The following is a 20,853-nucleotide window of genomic DNA, read 5'->3' as shown; positions in this document are numbered from 1 at the left end:
GACAATTTAGAGCCATTTCGTGCTGATGCTTGTTTTTGGGAGACAGAGGCAGCATGGGCTTGGGGGCCAACAGCACCTTCCCTATCTTGATGGCTTCCTGTTGCATTCTCTCCAGGAAGTGTTTGACCGGGTCGGGACCGCGATACACATAGGGCTCGGAGGCAATATGTTGGTCTCGCCACACCACAACATAGGAGTAACTCGAGGCCTCGTGGATTTGGAAAGGAATGGTAGAGGATGTTTCGGGGTTGGGCTCGCAGTTAGACAGAGGTTGAAGAAAGGCCTCGAAGTCTGCTACAATATAGGCAGGATGCTTCACCATAGCACTGTGCATGCGAAAGCACTCTACTGCACCAGGTTCGGGCAGGATAATTCGTGCAGGCTTCTTGGTACTACAGTAGAGCATGTGGCGAGCTAGCTTCTCAGCAGCAATGTTGGGTCCTCTGATGCGCCGGTAATTTTGCTGTTCTCGATTATGAAATGTAGCCAAGCACCTGCGACACACCTCGACGTGGGTTTTGTCTTTGCTCCGTTGGCTCGAAACAAGCCGAGAGAGGGAACGGATAAGGGTGTAATGGTGATGGGTTTCGTCCTTGATGAGCAGGAGGTTGATTTCTCGTACCTCGTTGTTGTTGCTCACGTTGCTCACCCGGATGGGGTGGACCTCATTTTCGTTCTCGGTGAGACCGTAAACATTGATGGCTAGTTGCAGGCCCAACAAGTCACGAGCACTAACCTCAAACTTGCGAATATGCGAGACTTCTACAGGGTAGGCAATCCCGGCCATTGCATCCTTCAGTTCCGACTCATACTGCGTGTAGTGGTTAACACGGCGTGGATTGTTTTCCCTAGGTATAGGGTGCAATGCTGCCAGCACCGACCAGAGGAAGCATTTGGTGTCTTTGTACTGAATATTGAGAACAGCTTTCCTTGCTTCAACCTCGGGTGGCAGGGCAATATAGCTAGACCCTGCCAGTGGCAGGAACTTGCTAAGTGTCAGACAAAGTTCGTGGGGGTCGCCACACAGCGAACCGCCCGAGCCTTTAGCCTGATGCTCCTCGTGCTTTGCCACAAACTCCTCGACAAACTTGTTGTAGATGCTGTCGAGGTCAGTGACATCTGCCTGATGCAGTGTTTTTGCTTTTGTGGCATGGAAGAATTTATATATTTCATCAGATGGTTTCTTATACTTGCAGCATAGCACAGCATAGAATTTAGTGGAGTATGTAGCCAATGCATCGTTGAGGATGGATATTATCTTAGCTCGCTCGCTCTCCAGAAAACTACGCACATCGCAGAAGCTGTCTGATGTTATGTTAAAGTCTTCTAATAAATGCTCAAACGCAAATCGGTCTGCTTTCTTCGCCAGCTTGACGCGTTTGGCAGGTGGCGATGCATCGAGGGAGGTTACTTCTACCTTTCGCTTGGAAGGTTGCGGTAGAGATGTTCCAGTGCTCTTGCAAGTAACCTGGTGTCCCTTGAAGTAGTCAATAGAAAATTTTTTTCCACACTTAGAGCACAGTTTGGTTGCACATATTCGCTTTCCCGGCACACAAGTACGACAGTGCCTTTGAAAATGTTTACTTGACACAGCAATTTGGCACGTAGGGCAATTTTTTTCAGAACGCATAATGCAGAGATTTTTTTGGGGGTATGTTATTTAATACCTAATGCTGTGCAATGCAAAATATAATTGTTCACTTTTTTTTTTAACTATTTTCTATGACCTTACTTGGTTTTTTTTTTTCGCCAAATTATATGCTTCTAGTCTCCTATACAATACAATATACGTACAATATTGTCAACAGTATCATATTTGAGCAGGCCGCTTGTCACCTAAACACTACAGCTCACAGGTTGGGAAAATCTGACATGAAAGCAGATAATACGCTTATGCCTTATTTATATATAATTTTCACGGGGCGTTCAATATTGTCAACAGTATTATATTTGAGCAGGCCGCTTGTCACCTAAACACTACAGCTCACAGGTTGGGAAAATCTGACATGAAAGCAGATAATACGCTTATGCCTTATTTATATATAATTTTCACGGGGCGTACAATATTGTCAACAGTATTATATTTGAGCAGGTCGCTTGTCACCTAAACACTACAGCTCACAGGTTGGTAAAATCTAACATGAAAGCAGATAATACGCTTATGCCTTATTTATATGTAATTTTCACGGGCGTACAATATTGTTAAGAGCGTCAGTTTCCGTAGAGCTCTCTTTTTCCATCTTCCCTCTATACAGTGAAGCTGTAGAAGACACAATTAGCTAACCAAGCATACAACATACTTTCCTAATTAATATGGATATTGTCACACATTCCTCTTATTTTATACTGTTGTAAATGGAAAAGATTATGTACGGTAAATGTTTTGTACATTATAGGGAAAAAATGCAAAATATCCCCCAACTTTAATTCGATCCACCTCTGAATCGAATTTTTTACATATTTTCACGCCGCCATATGTTGTTCTATTTTGCTTCTTTTACTTGCCTTGCTTAATTAACTCTCGCTAATTAGCATTTTGTACACGCAAACATTCACATGTGCTTTTTATTATTTTGTGTTCGGTAAGTACAAGTATATTCTTACATAAATTATTGTTTAATTTAATAAATTGTAAACTCGGAGCCTGCTATACTAACATTCCTTCTGTCTATTGAAAGCAAATGTTGCATACATGCGGAAATAACACAGAAAAAAAAGCGGATGGAAGCAATTTAAAATCAGTGGAGCAAGGTTAGTATTACGAGAGCGTAAAAACATATGCTTTCATTCAACTTCGAAAAATAAGAATAAATGTGTGCATACAGAACACATATGCTTTCTTTTCACAGTTGTAAAATCATATAAATTGTACATGAAGTAAGTTGCGGGAAGGCTCTCTCTTTTATGTCTGTGTATATGTTGTACAATTAGGTACAAGTTGTTGTACAATTAGGTACACATTGTTGTACAATTATTTCCCCCAGTTGCCCAGTTGGAGTTGGGGGCACAACACTGGTACTATTTGTAATCACAGTGCTTACTCATGTATTTTGTTTAATATTTTATTTCAAATTCACTGTCAGAAACTAGTGTTGCCAGTTCCTGGATGTAGGTTTACCTACTCTGTTGGTTGTCACTGTCAAGCTTCCAGTATTCGTACAGCATAAAAAGCTATAACCCCCCTCTCAAAATATATACATTGTATACGCCAAGATGCTCAATAGCCTAGCAACACATCATGAAAAAACATGCCAAGGGAACCCAGTGGGTTTATAAGTCAGTGCTGCCAACTCATATTTGAGCAGGTCGCTTGTCACCTAAACACTACAGCTCACAGGTTGGTAAAATCTGACATGAAAGCAGATAATACGCTTAACTCTTCCCTCTCTTTCTCTCCTCTCTCTTTTTTTTTGTAAAAAGCTGTAGGTAGGCTGTCGGTTGTTTAACTCTTCCCTCTCTCTCTCCTCTCTCTTTTTTTTTTGTAAAAAGCCATGGCAAAAGTACCAGTAGGTTGGCAACCTTGCTTTAGGTTAGGTTAGACAAAAAAAAGCTGTAGGTGGGCTGTCGGTTGTTTAACTCTTCCATCTCTCTCTCCTCTCTCTTTTTTGTAAAAAGTTATGGCAAAAATACCAGTAGGTTAGCAACCTTGCTTTATGCACTGTAAGGCAAGCCTCAAGCAAGGTTGCCAGCTCCTTGCTTTAGGCTAGGTTAGGTTAGGGTGGGTTAGCTTAGGTTAGGTTAGGTTAGGTTAGGTTAGAGTAGGTTAGGTTAGGTTAGGTTAGGTTAGGTTTGAGTAGGTTAGGTTAGGTTAGGTTAGAGTAGGTTAGGTTAGGTTAGGTTAGGTTAGGTTAGGTTAGAGTAGGTTAGGTTAGGTTAGGTTAGGTTAGGTTAGGTTAGCCAGTGAAAGATCATATAGTAGAATTTTTGTAGAGTGGGTTGGCAACACCGACGAGCATCAAATAATGATTTCAAGCCTCAAATAATAATTTCGAGCCTCAAAAAAAGGAACATCCAATAAAATTGCCAAATATAAAAAGGGGGCAATAAACCCCCCCTCATAAAAAGCTACAGTAAAAACCCACAGTGTCGCCAACACTAGGCCCCCAACAGTATTGCCAGACATAAAAATACATGGACCCCTCAGGTCCTTTTATGAAAATTTACAGTGAAAAAGCTTTCATTTTTCATGATGTCAAGAGCATCTACCTCTAGCGCAGGTTGCTTGTTGCTGACTTACAGACTGATAAGAGCTTATGCAAGAGCACCCTGCTTGGCGAGCTGTAGAAGCCACAATTACCTAACCTATTTTTTTAAAAATATATTTGTAAAATCCATCTAATGTCTGAATTTAAAAAAAATATATATTATATTTGTTAACTGTTTAAGGAAAATTTTTGCAAAATACCCCGACAACGTTTCAGCTACTAGGACCTCATTACCATGAGCCTAATCCTAGTAAGCCACATACACACCTGTTCTTCGTATCGCATATACTAGTAAGTCAGATGACATCATGGGAGAATCACATTTCCCCCAAGAAGCCACCACAACAAACGTCGCACATGCTAGAAGAAACAGGATCAGGATATTTTATGCTAAATTTACGGCTGCCTGTATGCAGTTATAGGCAAATCATTAAAAGAGCGCTCTAATATACAATGATTTCTCCTACCATGTACCCTAACATACAATTTAACATAACAAGTAAAATTTCGATTCGTCTATATATACCCAACAAAACTCAGAAACTGTCATACGCGAGAGCTAATATTTTGCAACAACTGTAATTACCCAACACTAGCAACAAGAACAAAAAAAAATATATCAATTATTTGTATAATATTAATTAGTAACTTTAGATAATATTAATTATTAGTTTTCAGTTGTAATTAATTTTAAAAAACAATTAATAACATGTTAGGTGATGATAACCAAGTGCAAAAAGCATTGCATTTTTTTTTTACACACAAACAAAACACCACATAGTTCACAAAACCTCTAACAGATGGCAGATAGTTACATGGTTCTGGTTAGGATGATTTTTGGGTTGTTGGATTGGGGTTGAAGAAGACTATTTGTTGTAGTGACCACAGTATTGTTTTTTTTGTGTGTGTGTGTTTTCTGTTCTCTTACGAGAATTAATATAGGTTGTCATAGAACCCTCCAATTCATGACTTAGGAAAAATCTGTTTGGTGATTCATCACGTACACCTATATGTGAGAAAAAGTATGAATAGTGGTAGTGTTGCCAGATGTAAACAGAGGGCAATAGACCCCCCTCATAAAAGGCTACAGTAAAAACCGAAAGTGTCGCCAACACTAGGCCCCCAACAGTGTTGCCAGACATAAAAAATACATAGGCCCCTCAGGTCCTTTGATAAAAATTTACAGTGAAAAAGCCCAGTAGGTTAACAACACTGTCAAAAAATCTACGGTAGTATTGCCAGATGTAAACAGAGAGCAATAAACCCCCCCTCATAAAAGGCTACAGTGCCCCCACAGTGTTGCCAACTCTGCCCTCAAAATATACATCATAAAAGGCTACGACGAGCGCCACAACCTTGGTGATTTTTTCGGGTAAGGAGTTGGCAACACTGCGCCTTACGAGAGAAATCCATTAAGGCGATCGAGCCCCACGAGCCCCAAATGATGATTCAGTACCGGGCCACTTGTACTACTACTACTACACAATATAAACATAAACTAACTACACACCACAACTACTACACAAGACAAACACAAACAAATTAGACAGCACAACTACTACGCAAGACAAAACAAACATACTAGACAGCACAACTACTACACAAACATGCTAGACAGCACAGCTACAACACAAGACACATACATACACATCACCGATACTACACAAGACAAACAGAAATACATTAGACAACATAACTACTACATAAGATAAACACAAACACACTAGACAGCACACCTACTACACAAGACAAACCCACATACAAGCACACATGTTATGTGCACAAACTTTTTCGCAATTATTACAGCCTTTTTTCCTTTTCTAGATTGATTTCAGGTTTATATTATTTAAATATAATTTGTTTAATTTCTACGCACCACTGTTATCCGAAAAGATTTGTTTCCACTAAGGTTATCAGTCGTGGTATATTGACACTATTATTATATCTTCTATCTCTTAGAAATATTTTGTAGTTTAGGGAGAGTTGATCTTATTGTAAAAAAGATATTTCTGCTTGACTACAAAGTTCGTCGAATTGAAATGTGTACAGATAATTATATTTATTAATAAATTGCTTTATTTTTAAACACTATGAGGTGTGGCAATTTAATTCCCAGAATGGCCCTGTGAAAGTAAAATTTGAGTAGCTCTACACTGTTGATGTCTTTCAAAGATTTGTATGTCTGCCAGAGAGAGTCTTGAAAATCCTTTCAGAAATACCTAGCAGTAATTCCCCGTTGCATTGGATGTTAGCAAACATTTATTCCTTCAGGAGATTTTTAATGTTGTTAAAAACAAAAAATTGCATGGAGCTAAGTGAGGTGAATAAAGTATGTGGAATGGTCCATTTTTGTAACTGATTTTGTAACCAGGAACTCCTAACACATCATGTGCAGTTGCAAGAGCATTGTCATGGTAGAGAGTTCAGGTTGTTTCTCCAAATAGATTCCCGTAACCTGTCATCACTTCGAAATAAAACTGTCAATTCACAATGTCCTTCTGCAATGAATTCATGGTGAACTATTCCCTTGCATTCAAAGGAACATGCAAACATGGTAATGAACTGTCTACTTTTTTGGCAACTGTAGACCCTGATGTTATGTTTGCGGGTTGAATTGAAAACACCACGTTTTGTCACCGGTATCAATTACGAACTTCTCATTATACATATGATAATGTATTCACACATTCTACGGACATATTTTTATGTTGCTAATCAAGTATCTTAAGATTATGGACATGGAGGTCGGCAGGATTTTTTCCAGGAAGGGGCAAGGAAGGTATTTTTTTCCAGGTGGGGGGCAACATGGCAATAATAGTGTCCATCCCTCAAAAAACATTGCTTAAATTTGAATTTATCATGTTCGTGCAATAATTAACACACATTATTGTGGCTGAAACTAAATTATATGTGTGAAATATGTAATTTTTGGTTGACTTTCGTTTTCCAGGGGTTGCCCCCCCCCCTTTCCGGACGCTCTTGATTATGGAATCTTAATGTGTACAGAGAAAAAGAGTGCATACATGGTTGGATACATGTGGATGTCACGGTATCCAGTGACATGTGAAACGCAGTTCAATATAAATTATTTTTGTTTATCGATTCATTTTATGTTCAAAGATAAAAGTATGAGGTTTGATTTTTTTTCGTGGATAAATTTGTATCCGAGCCAGACGTCGGGAGTTGGGAAACGAGTTTTTCCTGAGTGACAGCCGAACCGTCATTGCTTAGAACATGACATATTTGCACCAACGCGGAGATAAGGAAGGATTATTTTCGTCGGGACCGGGCCAGAAGTCACAGCGGGTGGGCGAACCCATTTTTCACGGATGACCAGGAAAATCAGCTGGAGCCCAAGCCTGCAAGGATCGAGGACGCGCTGGTCACCGCGTTTAAAGACAATGGACAGAGGTCATTTCCATCTCCTCGGAAACCGAAGCCAAGCCACTTTAGCGTGCTTCTCAACGGACAAATTCGAAAGTGATATAAAAACAAGAGTACTACGATTCCAGACACAGTCTTTACCCGGATTTCATAGATAGAGCATCTCCGCGCTACACTCTTGCATGATTATTGTTTTGTGTCCGTGGACTTCGTTTTCTTACGTACCGTGAGCGAATTGCAGATAGAGAGTTACCAGTGTGCGCCTTATTTTGGTGAAGTATTACGCGGTGATTTGTTTTTGCCAAGCGTGGACTACATAATAATGGGCGGCTAAAGGAGATAGAGAAGGGAGTCCGTCGACTTCCCTGACACCTGCAACGATGCATCGCCGTCATCCGGTGAAGCCAGCCAGCCAGCGCCAAAAACGACGCCAAAGCCAACCACTGCCCAAAGCCCGAAGGACGTTCCAGTTCGACGTTCCAACCGAAGTTCTTTACCAGAGATAGATAGAGAGAGAAGGACGACTCCAGATCGACGTCCAATCGAAGCCCGTTACCAGAGAGAGAGATGATTCCAGATCGACGTCCAATTGATGCCCGACACTAGAGAGATCCGGACCGGCGCGTGACCACGTACACCCGACGCTAGTGACAAGAGGAACGCCCGAAGTGCTAAGGAGGTGCAAGTACACCATGTCGTCGCAAATCAACCTTTGTCGCGATCGACCTCGGAGAACAATTTCGCCACAAAGGAACCGTGTGCAAGTCCCGCGTCCAGGAGAGATGAATGACCACGCAATGTAGCAGAGTCCGGTAGAGTATTCTTCAGATGGTCTATGTCCATGTAAACGTGCATTGTTAGTATCAACACCGTACTGTTAACGCCGAAGTGTCACTTATTTGCAAAGTGACTCAGGAACCCCGAACCTAACTTCCGTGTCTGATAATTTTTTGGTTATGTTATAAAAAATGGTCATTTCATGTTCACATGTTCTAATTTAATTGTCTGCATTCAGGGTTAGAAGCTCCATTCCATTACTTTAATTTTAGTGTAAATTGTCAAAGTGTGGCTTCGTAGGGTCTTCCTTGCTTTATCACTGTCCATGGTTTCACGTAAGTTCTTCACTTTAAAAGCCTCAAAATACTTTGAAAGGGTGCTTCCAGCTGTTTAACACCACCACTAGTATTTCCGATAACAGTTCACCCTAGTGTTGCACTTGCCAGTAATGTTAACAGTTCGGGAATATTCACTTCGGGCCCCACGGTGTAAGCGCCAATTAACTTTGCAACGTCCTGCTCGAGAAAAGTGCCTACTACACCTACACGAGCACGTCAGCTGGATGCAAGTCTACTAACTTGGCCACGACCAATCAGTAGCACCATACGCTGTGCAAAGTTTTACCCATTATGCTAACCTTTTCTCCAGAGGTGGTATGAGACTCTATTTCACTCAGGGTTCGGGAATAAATACACTTTCCAACGTTAGAGAAAGTTTAATGAATGTAGCTGGATACACTTATGCAACTATAAACGTTGTAAGTTTAGCACACGCCCGTGTAGGATATTATACTCACTTGGCCAATATATTGCCACACAATGGGGGGAGAATGGCTTCTGCAAACTGCCGTAAACTGGGGACAGATACACTGCTGCTGCTGCTGGCCTCTGGGGTCGTATCCTTAGCTCCAACAAACTTCAGGAAGTGCAGTCCTTTACTAGCGCCGACTTCTGTAGCTGCAGGGAACTGTTGGCTTTCGGGGAACAAAGGGGCATCTATTAGGGTCACCCTCACGATAACCGTAGTATTTCACTGACCTGTAATTTACCTTCTGGGCGGTTGCCTAGAAACCCCACGTCACACTACCCTGGCGGGGTGCCGCAAGTTGATAGGGGGAGGAAGCCTCTCGCAACAAGCGGAGCGGGTCCTCTCACTCTAAAGTGGAGTTTTTCTCTCTCGCCAATAAGCGGAGTGGGTATCTCTCATTCGAAAGTGGAGTGGGTTCTCTTGCCAAAGGCAGAGGTCAACCTCTCTCCCTGGAAGGCGGAGTGCGGCTTTTCTCGGGTGCTTGGCCTCTCGCAAGAGCGGAGTGCACCTTCCTTCCTTCCTTCTTTAAGAAGCTTGGCCTCTCGCAAGAGCGGAGTGCTCCTTTCTTCCGGGTCAGTTGGTAAGAGAGATCTTATCGTGAGCCGACCTGAAAGCCAACTGAAGAAAATGGATAATAAACCTTTTCGAGCAAGGCCTCATCTCCAGGAAGCTATCAACTCGCGGCAAGCCACGGCACCTAGCGACCTGTTGAGTGAGATGAGTCAAGGCAAAATGGATAATAAATCTTTTCCTGCTCCCACAAAAATAGGCAATAATTAGGCTGGAGAGTTCAATGAACTAACCGATCTCTAATTACGCACTGGTAATGATCAGGCTGGAAAGTTCATACGAACTAACCGATCACTGATGATGCTCCGTATTCCAACTGAAGAAAATCTGCTCCGCGGCTGGTTATATAGCCTCGGTTCAGGTAGCGCCTCTAGCGCCGTTCACGCGAACTACGTGGAACCGTGCTAGAGCAGGCAAGGCCATCTCTACGGCAGACGATTGAACTACGTGCTCAAGGCACAAACGATAAATACATATTATAATATTAAACGTGTGCTAAACGTTAATATACAATTATAAGAAATATTACATATTCTTTACGACCACGCAGGGCCTTATTAAGAGAATAATAATAATTCACTACTGATAAACACAATTATCAAAGCAGGTATTAACACATGTAATATTGAACAAGTAAATAAAATAACTTTGAACCTAATAACAATGGTTACATATACACCGAGTAAATAAACATTAGCGTTACTAATGAGAATGATCTCTCAGGATCATTACACATTTGAACAGAGTAAGTGCAACGAAGAGCACGCTTTGATGAAGGCGATAAATTATCTTAACAAATATTCGAACACGTGACTTTTGGCTTCGCAGTCTCCTATGCATAAAAAACAATAATGTGCCTGCAACTTCATAACAAAGGAAAACAGGAAAGAAAAACTGCATGTAAGGGATCTTATGTATGTGTGCGAGTTCAGGCAATACTTCATGGTAGGAACACAAGAGTGATAAAATAAAATTTGCATTCGTCGTCAATTACAGTATCTGAACAATGCTTCCCTGTGCACGACAATTCGCTTTCTAACCGAAACTTTCGTCTTACTTTCCGTGTCAAAGATGCTGGCTGAACGCAGAGTTTAAAGGGCTGCCGGCGGCGTGTGGCTACAAAGCGCACTTCGTCGTAGCAACGAGAAGGAAAACGCGCGAGCCGGTTGCCAAGAAAAACAATTCTGTCTGTCGTTTTCAATTCGCAGAATATGAAAAGATAAGGCATGGAAATTTCATTTTTATTCCATGCTCATCATTTCGATATGCTTTGCATCGCCATTGGGCTAACCGTTACCGAGATTGTAACACTGTTATTAAACATTAATTGTGGCTGTTCCACAAGTGTTAACAACATTATATATGTCTGAGATATTTCCACATCAGTGGCGTACACAAGGGGGGGGTACCGGGTTTAACCCCCCCCCCTTGAGATTTTAAAATATTATGGAAAATGCTGTAGAAAAAATTAAAAATGGCTAATTTATCACTGTCAAAGGTCTGCGACAGTAATAATAATAATAATAATAATAATAATAATTTGAATTATTATTCCCATGCAGCATGAAGAAAAACACAACATTCCAGACACAATCTAAGCGGCCGCAAAGTTCAATTTTGCATATTTTTTAATTTTTTTTTAATTTTTTTGCAAAAAATCGCGCAGTGACTTTCGCGAGAATTGTGAAAATTCCTTGCTTCGTCGCTGTGTGCCGACCATATTGCAAACGTTCTTCCCGGTACTGATTTCGCATCCCCTTGTGAACTCTCAAGTGATGCTGAGTCTACATCCACATCATTAAATAATGTTGAAGTGCTTTGTGAATCACCTAGAAGTGATAAATGTGTTGGAAAGTCTATAAACGTACTTTTCAACGAAAACCTAGTGGAATGTAGCAACATTTATTCTCGCGCCTCATCATCATCCTGGGTGAGTTCCATAGGTAAAGGTAATGTAAATTCGCCCGTGCATATAGCACCGTGCCATGAAGGCACATGTTGTGGTGTGGTGAGCCCCAAAGATTCTCGATCTCGAACTATTTTGCAGGTGATGTGATCAGCAACATGCTCCGGCAGCCTTCATCCCCCAGGGTTGTTCTCAGGTACCCATTGCTATGAGGCTGGGTGCGGAGACAAGGCTGGATAAATTCCAACCAATTCCGAGAATCGAACCCGGATATCCCACGAAGTTGTCAGACTAGACCAGCGCGGCTCCTTGAATGAGTTTCATATTTCGATTATTTCAATAAATTTAATATATTTGCTTGTTTTTATGGATTTTCTTCACACTTAAAATGTCTCACTTATCATATACAAATAACCGTTGACTAGACAATTATTTTGTAACAAAGAAACAAAAGAAATGTAATTTTGTTCTATTTTTTCATAAATAGCAGCTGCATTAGTAGTAATTATTAATAGCAATTAAACGAATTAATTAATTATAATAATTATTAATTAATTTATTATTATTATTAATTAAAGTAGAATAAAACAATGGTAATGCGAATTTGTAGATAGTTTTCGAAATAACACCCCCCTTGATGAAATCCTGCGTACGCTACTGTTCCACATAAACAAGCTTCAATCACAAGAAATGTCATATTTTTACGACTGGTTTACAAGAAGCTACACACAATTGAATCCGACTTATAAGTCGAACATAAAAGAACACACGAAAAAACTACACTTTTACGAACATTTGTGTTCGAATAGAGAACAGACAGAGCTAAAATCAATTTGTCTTACTTTTGTCTAAAGGTAGATACTTCTGGCTTTCCAATGAGATATATTTGACTTCTTTCCTCCCACGGAGTACAATTTTACAAGTACATAAACAGAGGGCTCAATATTTTTGTCATGGATTTTTCTAATTTTTTTCAAAACGAAACACACGTTGGAAAAAATATAGTCTAATAAGACTATTTTGCCCCCCTTGATGATGAGTGGGAGGGCAAGTTACCCCCCTTCGGTTTCGGCGTTCCTGTTTTCAACCTTGACCTACTCTACTCTCTTCTTTCTCTCTCTTTTTTTAGTTATTTTTCTGTCTCGCCACTGCTTCTTTCTTATTAGTTCTCTCTCTCTCTCTTCCTCTCCGTGGTTCTATACGTGTTTTTGTCTTTTTCTCCTTTCGCTTCTCTCTCCCTCTTTCCAAACACATTCTGTCTTTTAGTTTAGAATGCAGAAGACATAAAGTCGTCACAATTGTGTAAGAATTAAGATTTGATGGAGCGAAGTCAAGGAATTGCTGTCATCCGTTTAATAAGCATCACGATTAAACATCATCTCTTCTCGTTGGTTTTACTTACTTAAGACTTGATCCTGATCAGAAACATTAGGCTTACTATTGTGTGCGTACTTATGTCATTATTTCGCAAGTAACACCCAAACATAAGAAAATTCTGAAGAATCTTCTGCATTATGCTCCACTGAGCCAGTGTAATTCAAGGCCACTTCCTTAAACCCACAATTTTCAAGGACACACTTGATGTTACAAATTTCTGATGTGCTTTGTGAACTACTCTCAACAATCATAAATTAATATAGAAAATATGCAAACCTAAAATATTATGCCTTAAGATCAATTCCCAAACAACTTTTGTCATTGCGAAAACTGGACAAACATCGAATTCCAGGTTGAAATTAATCTATCTCTTTGAAAAAAACACAATTTGCAATTAGAAACATCAAATAATTGAGTGACATTAATCAAGATGTAAAGCTCTTGTGAAAGGTTCTTAATATCATATTTCACAACCAGTAGCACTTTCATGTAAGGGTCCTGATAAAAAAAAAAATGTGCAAATAAGCCATGAATTATGTCTTATCATTGATATGCTTTATCAGTTGAAAGGCACTTATCCCTCGCCCTTTACGAAAATCCTGGGTACGCCATTGCATGTGGCGATGATTTAATTGCACTTCATATGTTCTTCTCCAAAAATTCAGAAATAACCACATGCTAGGGTGGAGGGTGCCCACCTCAACGAAACAAACGAGAAACAAGTCAAAATATTGTACACATGTGCAAGGGAACTTTCAAACCGAAGCGACAGGCGACACGTTCGACTTGTCATGTCACTTTGGTTCAAAAGGTTGCATATATTACTACAGGTTTGCTTCCAAGCGACACGTACCAGTTGTCACTTGTTGCCTGTCGCCTCACTCTGTAAGCTCCCATAAATGTGCCCAATAGCGTACTTAAGAGGGAGTTAGTTTCTGATTTTTAGCAGTCAGTCCTACATTTTGAAATTTTTTCTGCATTCTATGGTCTTTTTTTTTATGTAGAGAGAGGTAGGCCACGTTGGAGGTTCTGGCACCTCCTGGGCACGCCACTAATCATATCTCTTGGCTATGATGATATAGAACAAGCAGTGATAGTATTGTTTCTTGATTGATGAAGCTCTGACAAACTGTCACTGACTTTTTCTTCTATTTTGAACAGAAATGTACGTGAATGATGTGAAGATGAAGATATGCGATCCCTATGCAACTCCAAGTGTGGTGAAGGAAACTGCAGCCACTGCATATGTTGATGGCAGAAATGGTCTCGGACCTGTCGTAGGCAACTTTTGCATGGATTTGGCCATTAAGAAAGCCCAAGAAGTCGGTGTTGGCTGGGTCGTTGCTAAAGGTATGAAAAGTGATTGATATATTTATTTGATTGAGGATAAGTGATGGTATGATGAAGTTCATGAAAGGGTATTCATTAGCCCATGCTCAAGTTGGGATTCAAAGCCTTGCATCGTAGCATGCTGTGTTAACCGCTCCTCCATGGAGATCGGTTGAAAATTGAAACTGAATTATTACACAGTCCCTTTGAACCCTGCCCACAAGATCTTAAAATTCCCCACAAACATCATGGGTTTTTTGCAGGATATTTTCCATGGCGAGGCAGGCAAGGCATTTTTTTCACCAAAACAGTGCTGCATCCTAAAGTTATTGCCTTCCTGAAACAAACTTGTACTTTACTTATAATATCAGTTCTTTTCATAATTAATGTGTCCCTCATCCTGGCAATGCATCAGGCTTTGGGCTTGGGCTACGGGGTGTGCGCTGGTTAGAGTGTCCTGGGGAAAGCATAATAATTTTTCTCCTGAGGCTTCGGCCAATGTATGCGACCAGTGGCTACCCACCATCATAAGAAATTCAGGAGCTAAGAATGAGTAGCTTAACCCACTGGTCATAGAAAACCTACAACGATGGAGTTCGTTGTGCTGATCACATGTCACCCTGTAACTGGTTGTATGATTGCCCACCTCTGCTGAGGCATGTAGGAGTGAAGCCAGTAGTTGGTAAGTAGGCCTTGGCCATCAAGGGCTGTCATTGTTGTTATTATTATTATTATATTATTATCATAAGTAATGCAAATTACTGTTACTATGTTATTTTAGATTTACATTCATTTTCTAGTTGAACATGCTCCCCTTACTCCCTTCCACATACCTATGATAAAAACTTGCCACTAACAAGATATCAAGTTATGACTACATTCATGTACAGTCAAAGGCAAACACACACACACAGAGTGAGGGAACAAGAGAGAAAGTGAAAGGATGTTTATCAATAGTTATTAAAGTCTAGCAGTCAAATCCAAGAATGCTAATCCTAGATAATGATACGTGTGCATAGATAGATGGATGATATCATGCATTATAATCACAATCCATTTCCATTATAATAGATACAGTTAACTTGTATTCTAAAATAAATGATGTAAAAATTGGAGAATCGAGCATGCTAATTTTGTACAAAAATAGACAATTTGTAATTATGTCTGGAGCAAACTGTTTTCTAAGGAAATGGTCAAACATTTCATATGTCCTTCTTGGAATTAAAATAATTTAAAGTCCTTCTGTGCAGGTTGGTGGTGTTCATAAATTCATAATTTAATAACTTGTAAAATTTGATTTGTATATCAACTTTTTATTACTGGACAGTGCTCGAAGTGAGGGGGGATGGTAACCCCCTGCTAGCAATTTTTTTCACAAAGCATCCCCCAGATGTCTCACCATCTTAAACCATAGAAGAATCCCCCTAGCTAACCCCAAGGCTCGACGAAACAAACCCCACCTAAAATTTTCCACTTCAAGCATTGGCTGGCATTGAGCACATGTTGTTTTGATTATTAAAACATTTTCATTACATTTATTGAGTGTATGGTTCCAGAGTTCAACTCCTAACATGTTTTCATCACTAATACAGTAAATTAACAATGGGTAAATAACACATTCATTTGGTACAAAACTAGCTCAGATAAAAAATTTATCACCCCCATTAATACATTCCTAATTTGGAATTCTCAGTACCATATCTGAGGCGATGGAATCCTGAAGATGGTAGATAATACATGAAACTTCAAAGTGCTATGTCTACATGAATGTTTCATTATTGAAGTAATCCCATGCAGAGTAGAGCCCAAGATTAGCAGGTTTAATTTGTATGCCCATGAAATGTAGGGGATTGTCAGCACTTTGTGCTGTGAAAGCCCTGAACTGTCCTAATGCAAGATAACCATTGATCAAGCACTCCATATTTCAATAACTTGGACCTGTTAGCAAACTGTAAGAGCTTGTGATATCAAAGTAAATCTGACGGCTAGATAGAATGCTCTCTACTGAGGATTGTTAGAAATATATTGAATAGGCACTTAATGATAGTAAAAGCATTCAATGAGGCAATGGCTTGAATCTTTGTCTTGTATAGCAGATAGGTTTATTTTCTATTTTAAAATTGTTATTATTGTTATACAGTCCTATAATGATTGTATTCACCACATGAGGATATAGAATGTGAAATTAATTTTATGCAGCATAACTTAATGTAGTGGTATATCTTGAATGTCCAATTATGATTCGAACAGACACAGCAACAATGTGACCTCTCATACATTTCTAGCAAGAATTGAGATATTCTTTTGCTTTATTTATTGAAAATAATTCAGGTCTATTTGAAAGGCTTCAAAATCAAGTTCGTTTAACAAATTATTGTGTGGTGTTTTAAGGATAAATGGTGATATTTGATGAGTTTTATAATATAGAAGTCTCAGTGTTTTCTCCCTGTATGCATTCAGTCATATTTTTCTGGTATTTAAAAGTTGCTGCCCATACAGAGAAAGCATTTTCTATTTACTGATGATGGTGATGGATGGTCTGTAGATTAAATTGATGAAGGATCATTCACAAGGAGATAACCATGTCCAGTAACCACTCGAACCCAGTACCTTCAGTCAGAAGTTCATGAGCTGATGATTCAATGTATTTGGCCCCTAAGGCAACTGGCTTTACATGAGAATAGCTCAACACCTGAAGTGGAGAATGTTAGCTGGGGGGGAATGTTTTGTCGTGCATTCGTGTTAAGTGGGGAATGCTCCTATGGTTTAACATGGTGACAATGAGACAGCTGGGGGATGCTTTGCGAAAATTCTGCTAGCTGGGGGTACTATCCCCCCTCACTTTGAGCACTGCAATAGCTAAACCTTAAACACACAAATTTCAATTAATAATCGCAGTATCTTATCTTTTACACAACAATGAGCAAAGATATTGAAATCATAGAATAATATTGACACAGTATTTCTTTGCTATTAAGTACATAACAAGTGGACACATCATTTCTCGGATATCTCGCACACTTATAATAAACTATTGATAAAGCAACACACAATCTCTCTTACACAATTATCTGATGTGTTACTGTGTCAAAGGTTTTGACTGTCAGTTACAAGATTTACATAGAGATAACATTATCTGCAGCAAAGTATAGGATTATGACAAAAAGAAATAAACTTGGGACACTACTCAGTATGACATACTTAAAATCATACACGAGTTGAATAAATATAATATATAGTAAGGATATAGGGATTAACATAATAAGAGCCATATTGAGTGGTGAACACTCCATTTGCTCAAGGGTAATGTGCTGATTCATTAATTTGGTTTATTTTACTTTTGGATAATCGTGATGTGAATGAGCAATGATATGATAAAAGTTATGAAGGGACACTTATTAACACCTATACCCAGGCTGAGATTCAGACCCGAGACCCTGGTGTCATAGCATGCTGTGGTAATCACTCCACGAAGGTTGGCAGGTAGCATGTCCAAGGCTTGGGTTGTCAAATGGTGGTCAACGAAGTGAGCATGAAAAGAAAGTGTCAAACATACTTCTAACTTGAAATATGAAGGGGTGGCTGGGTCATGTGTAACTCTCTCTACTCTTTTGAAGAGAAGTGTTCACTCCTGGCCATATTTGTTTATAATTTAATAACATAATACTGTTTCTTGTATATTCCAACCTAAAGTTTATATGTTGCAATTTTTATTATGCGTGAAAGGGCTTGAGCCTCTAGCTTGAGCAGAAGTGCCCCAAGTATTTTGCACAAGTTCAATCTCATTAGATATTCCCTCTGTATTTTTTCTGCCTTTGAAGACTTCATATTGTTGCTATCAAGTTTATGTTGATATACCCTGCTCATTAAATACCACATAATGTATGTATAAGACAGTGGCGTATTCTCTCATGTTACCTGGTTTACCGCTTGTAAACCAACATTTTTCAAAAATAGAAATTGCAGGAAAATTTGAATTTGTCAGACTTCTGTTTTTGTTTTACTTACATACCCACATTGGTGTTTTATTTCTTTTACATCTAATGAATATATAATAAATATATGCAATAAATAAGAATTGTTGCTAGGAACTATAGGTCAAATTTTCAGAATACGCCACTGAGGCATTGTGTTTTCTCTCTCGTGTTCAAATTTTGTGGTAAAGACTGCTGTTCCCATTCACATTAATATAAATAAATACATTCTGCTAATGTTTTGTAATGAATGTGCATGTGATCAGGTGTGTGCAATCATCTGTGATTAACTTTGAAAGAAAGTCATATATCCTTCAATACAGGTTATATTCAACAACCTATATCACATGGGTGTTTTTAAGATTTTAAATATGTAAAATTACTTTGATTTTTACCTTTTTACTTACAGGTTCCAATCATTTTGGTATTGCTGGCTATTACACAATAAAAGCAATGGAATGTGGTCTACTTGTAAGTATCCATTTATAAAAATAATTGACAATATATTAAGTGCTTATTATGAATGATATCGAAATAAAAGTGTCTTAATTTAAGCCTCCGTAGTCGAGCGGGTTAAGGCGTTCACTCGTCTTGAGATCGTTCGCTGCGGGATGGCGTAGGTTCGAATCCGGCTCTGGTCGGAATTTATTCGGCCTACGTATAGGGCTGGTGGCAACCCAGCATCGTGAAAAAATTGGGGTGCTCCGAGTGAGTGATCGTAATCCGGTCGAAACGACCTACTATAACGGCTGGGGATACGTCGGGCTGACCCCCCGACTATTCCAATACTGGTTGAAGATCTCCACGCTTAGAGGTGACGAAGGAAAGTGTGGGAGGGAGACCGGCAGTCGGTAGGTAAGCCAAGGCACTTCAAGGGCTGTCACGCTAAGGATTATTATTATTATAGTATTGCAATATTATTACAAAATATTTATAAATTTTCCAGCTCATTACATGAAACAAATGTTAACTATCTGTTTGAAGCTGATTGTACCATTATTTGTCTTTAGAAACTGTTGGAAAAGTGGAATTTTCAGTAGTGTGCAGTGACTATTTAAATAGCCGAAGCACTGAATATATAATTTTTAAATAAACAATAGTACATCAAGGGGCAGGCTTGCCTTGATAAAAACACCACACACCACTGGTTTGCGGCATTATAGTCTTTCACGGGCTCCTCTCGACACTTTCAGAGAATCTTAAGTATCCTGGGAATTATGCAAAATTCGAATTGCATACCGAAGCAGTTGTTCCACGCTGTACATTTTGTTGCATCAAATTTGCTTCAAAAATTGAAATCTGTGCATTTCATGTGACATTTTTCAAGCAGAAGTTGCCTTGTGCTTGAAGGCCCACGTTTTCTGTTGGTTTGTTGGTTGTCATGGAATTTAATTGTTGGCTATTAATCTATAAATGTGGCAGCATCCATCCTTGCATATTGATTGGACTACTTCTCATAATGATTAAATTAATATATTTGAACTCTCACCTATATTTGGCAGCCTTAATAAATACTACATAATACATTTCTCCATGGGTAATTACTCTCGTATCAAAATTTAGATTCTCAGGGTGTAAGGAGTGACCTTTTTTATGGACACCCAAATGCCAAACTCTCTTCCACATAGTACACCCAGGACTGCATTTTGCAGACTAGAAAGGCTCTGGTGTCTGGACTCAAAGCCAGTATAAGCCTTTGTGGGGCATATGTTGTGTGCTGTCCTTTTGTTTGTGATTGTCCATTCATTTAATTCACCTTATCACCATTCATCCTCATCTTTGCAATTAGCCCAAAGTGGCAGAAAGCGAAGTAAAATAAAACCAATCAATTAATCTTCAATTCTCAGTATGAATTTTTTAATGATGCTGAAGATCGTGCAGTCATTTGATACTGTCAAAATAAAGGTAAACTACTCATAGGTTACTAGTTGTATGATGCAACCATACAGGTACAGGTCATAAGAAGTTACAATTTTTCTTGTGCCAATAAGTACTTATTTCCTCAGAAGAGAGTTCTATCAATCTACTGAAAGTAGAATTTTGTAGACTGTAATAATTTCTTAGAGAAACTTAGGGTTTTCAGATGGTAGTGAACAAGTGGCACACGGCAGGTGACAAGATAAGATAAGATTTATTTCCATCCACTTGATCATATGAGTACAAATAGCACTATGATATGAGATAGGTCAATTACATGTGTAATTTTGAGTACAAAGGAATTAACACATACTTAAGCATATTAAAAAGTATAAAGAGTATAAAATAAAATTACATGTATAATTTTGAGTACAAAGGAATTAACACATACCCTCAAATGTATGTGGGTCCTCTCCCCCAAAATGTACAAAATTTTCATTTCAATCAATTAAACAAAATGACACTGCTACTACATTAGTTTAACAGTCACGAGACAGTCTGATATAATATGATATGATTAATTTCCATCCACTTGATCTTATAAGTACAAATAGCACTATGATATGTGATAGGTTAATTACATGTATGATTTTGAGTACAAAGTAAT

General features: G+C 39.0%; 1 protein-coding gene across 1 annotated transcript in view; it reads left to right on the top strand.

Moving 5' to 3' along the window:
• LOC146001266 (putative oxidoreductase YjmC) overlaps positions 1–20,853 on the top strand; it is a 103,148-nt gene that overhangs the window by 45,991 nt on the left and 36,304 nt on the right. The window contains exons 2-3 of the mRNA XM_083138572.1: positions 14,188–14,376; positions 18,739–18,800. Of these exons, the coding sequence (XP_082994698.1) occupies positions 14,188–14,376; positions 18,739–18,800 (251 nt within the window). The remainder of the gene's footprint in view (positions 1–14,187; positions 14,377–18,738; positions 18,801–20,853) is intronic.

Source organism: Lepisma saccharinum, chromosome 17, assembly GCF_977018435.1.
Source record: "Lepisma saccharinum chromosome 17, izLepSacc3.1, whole genome shotgun sequence".
NCBI classification, from domain to species: domain Eukaryota; kingdom Metazoa; phylum Arthropoda; class Insecta; order Zygentoma; family Lepismatidae; genus Lepisma; species Lepisma saccharinum.
This window is presented reverse-complemented; position numbering and strand designations above follow the sequence as displayed.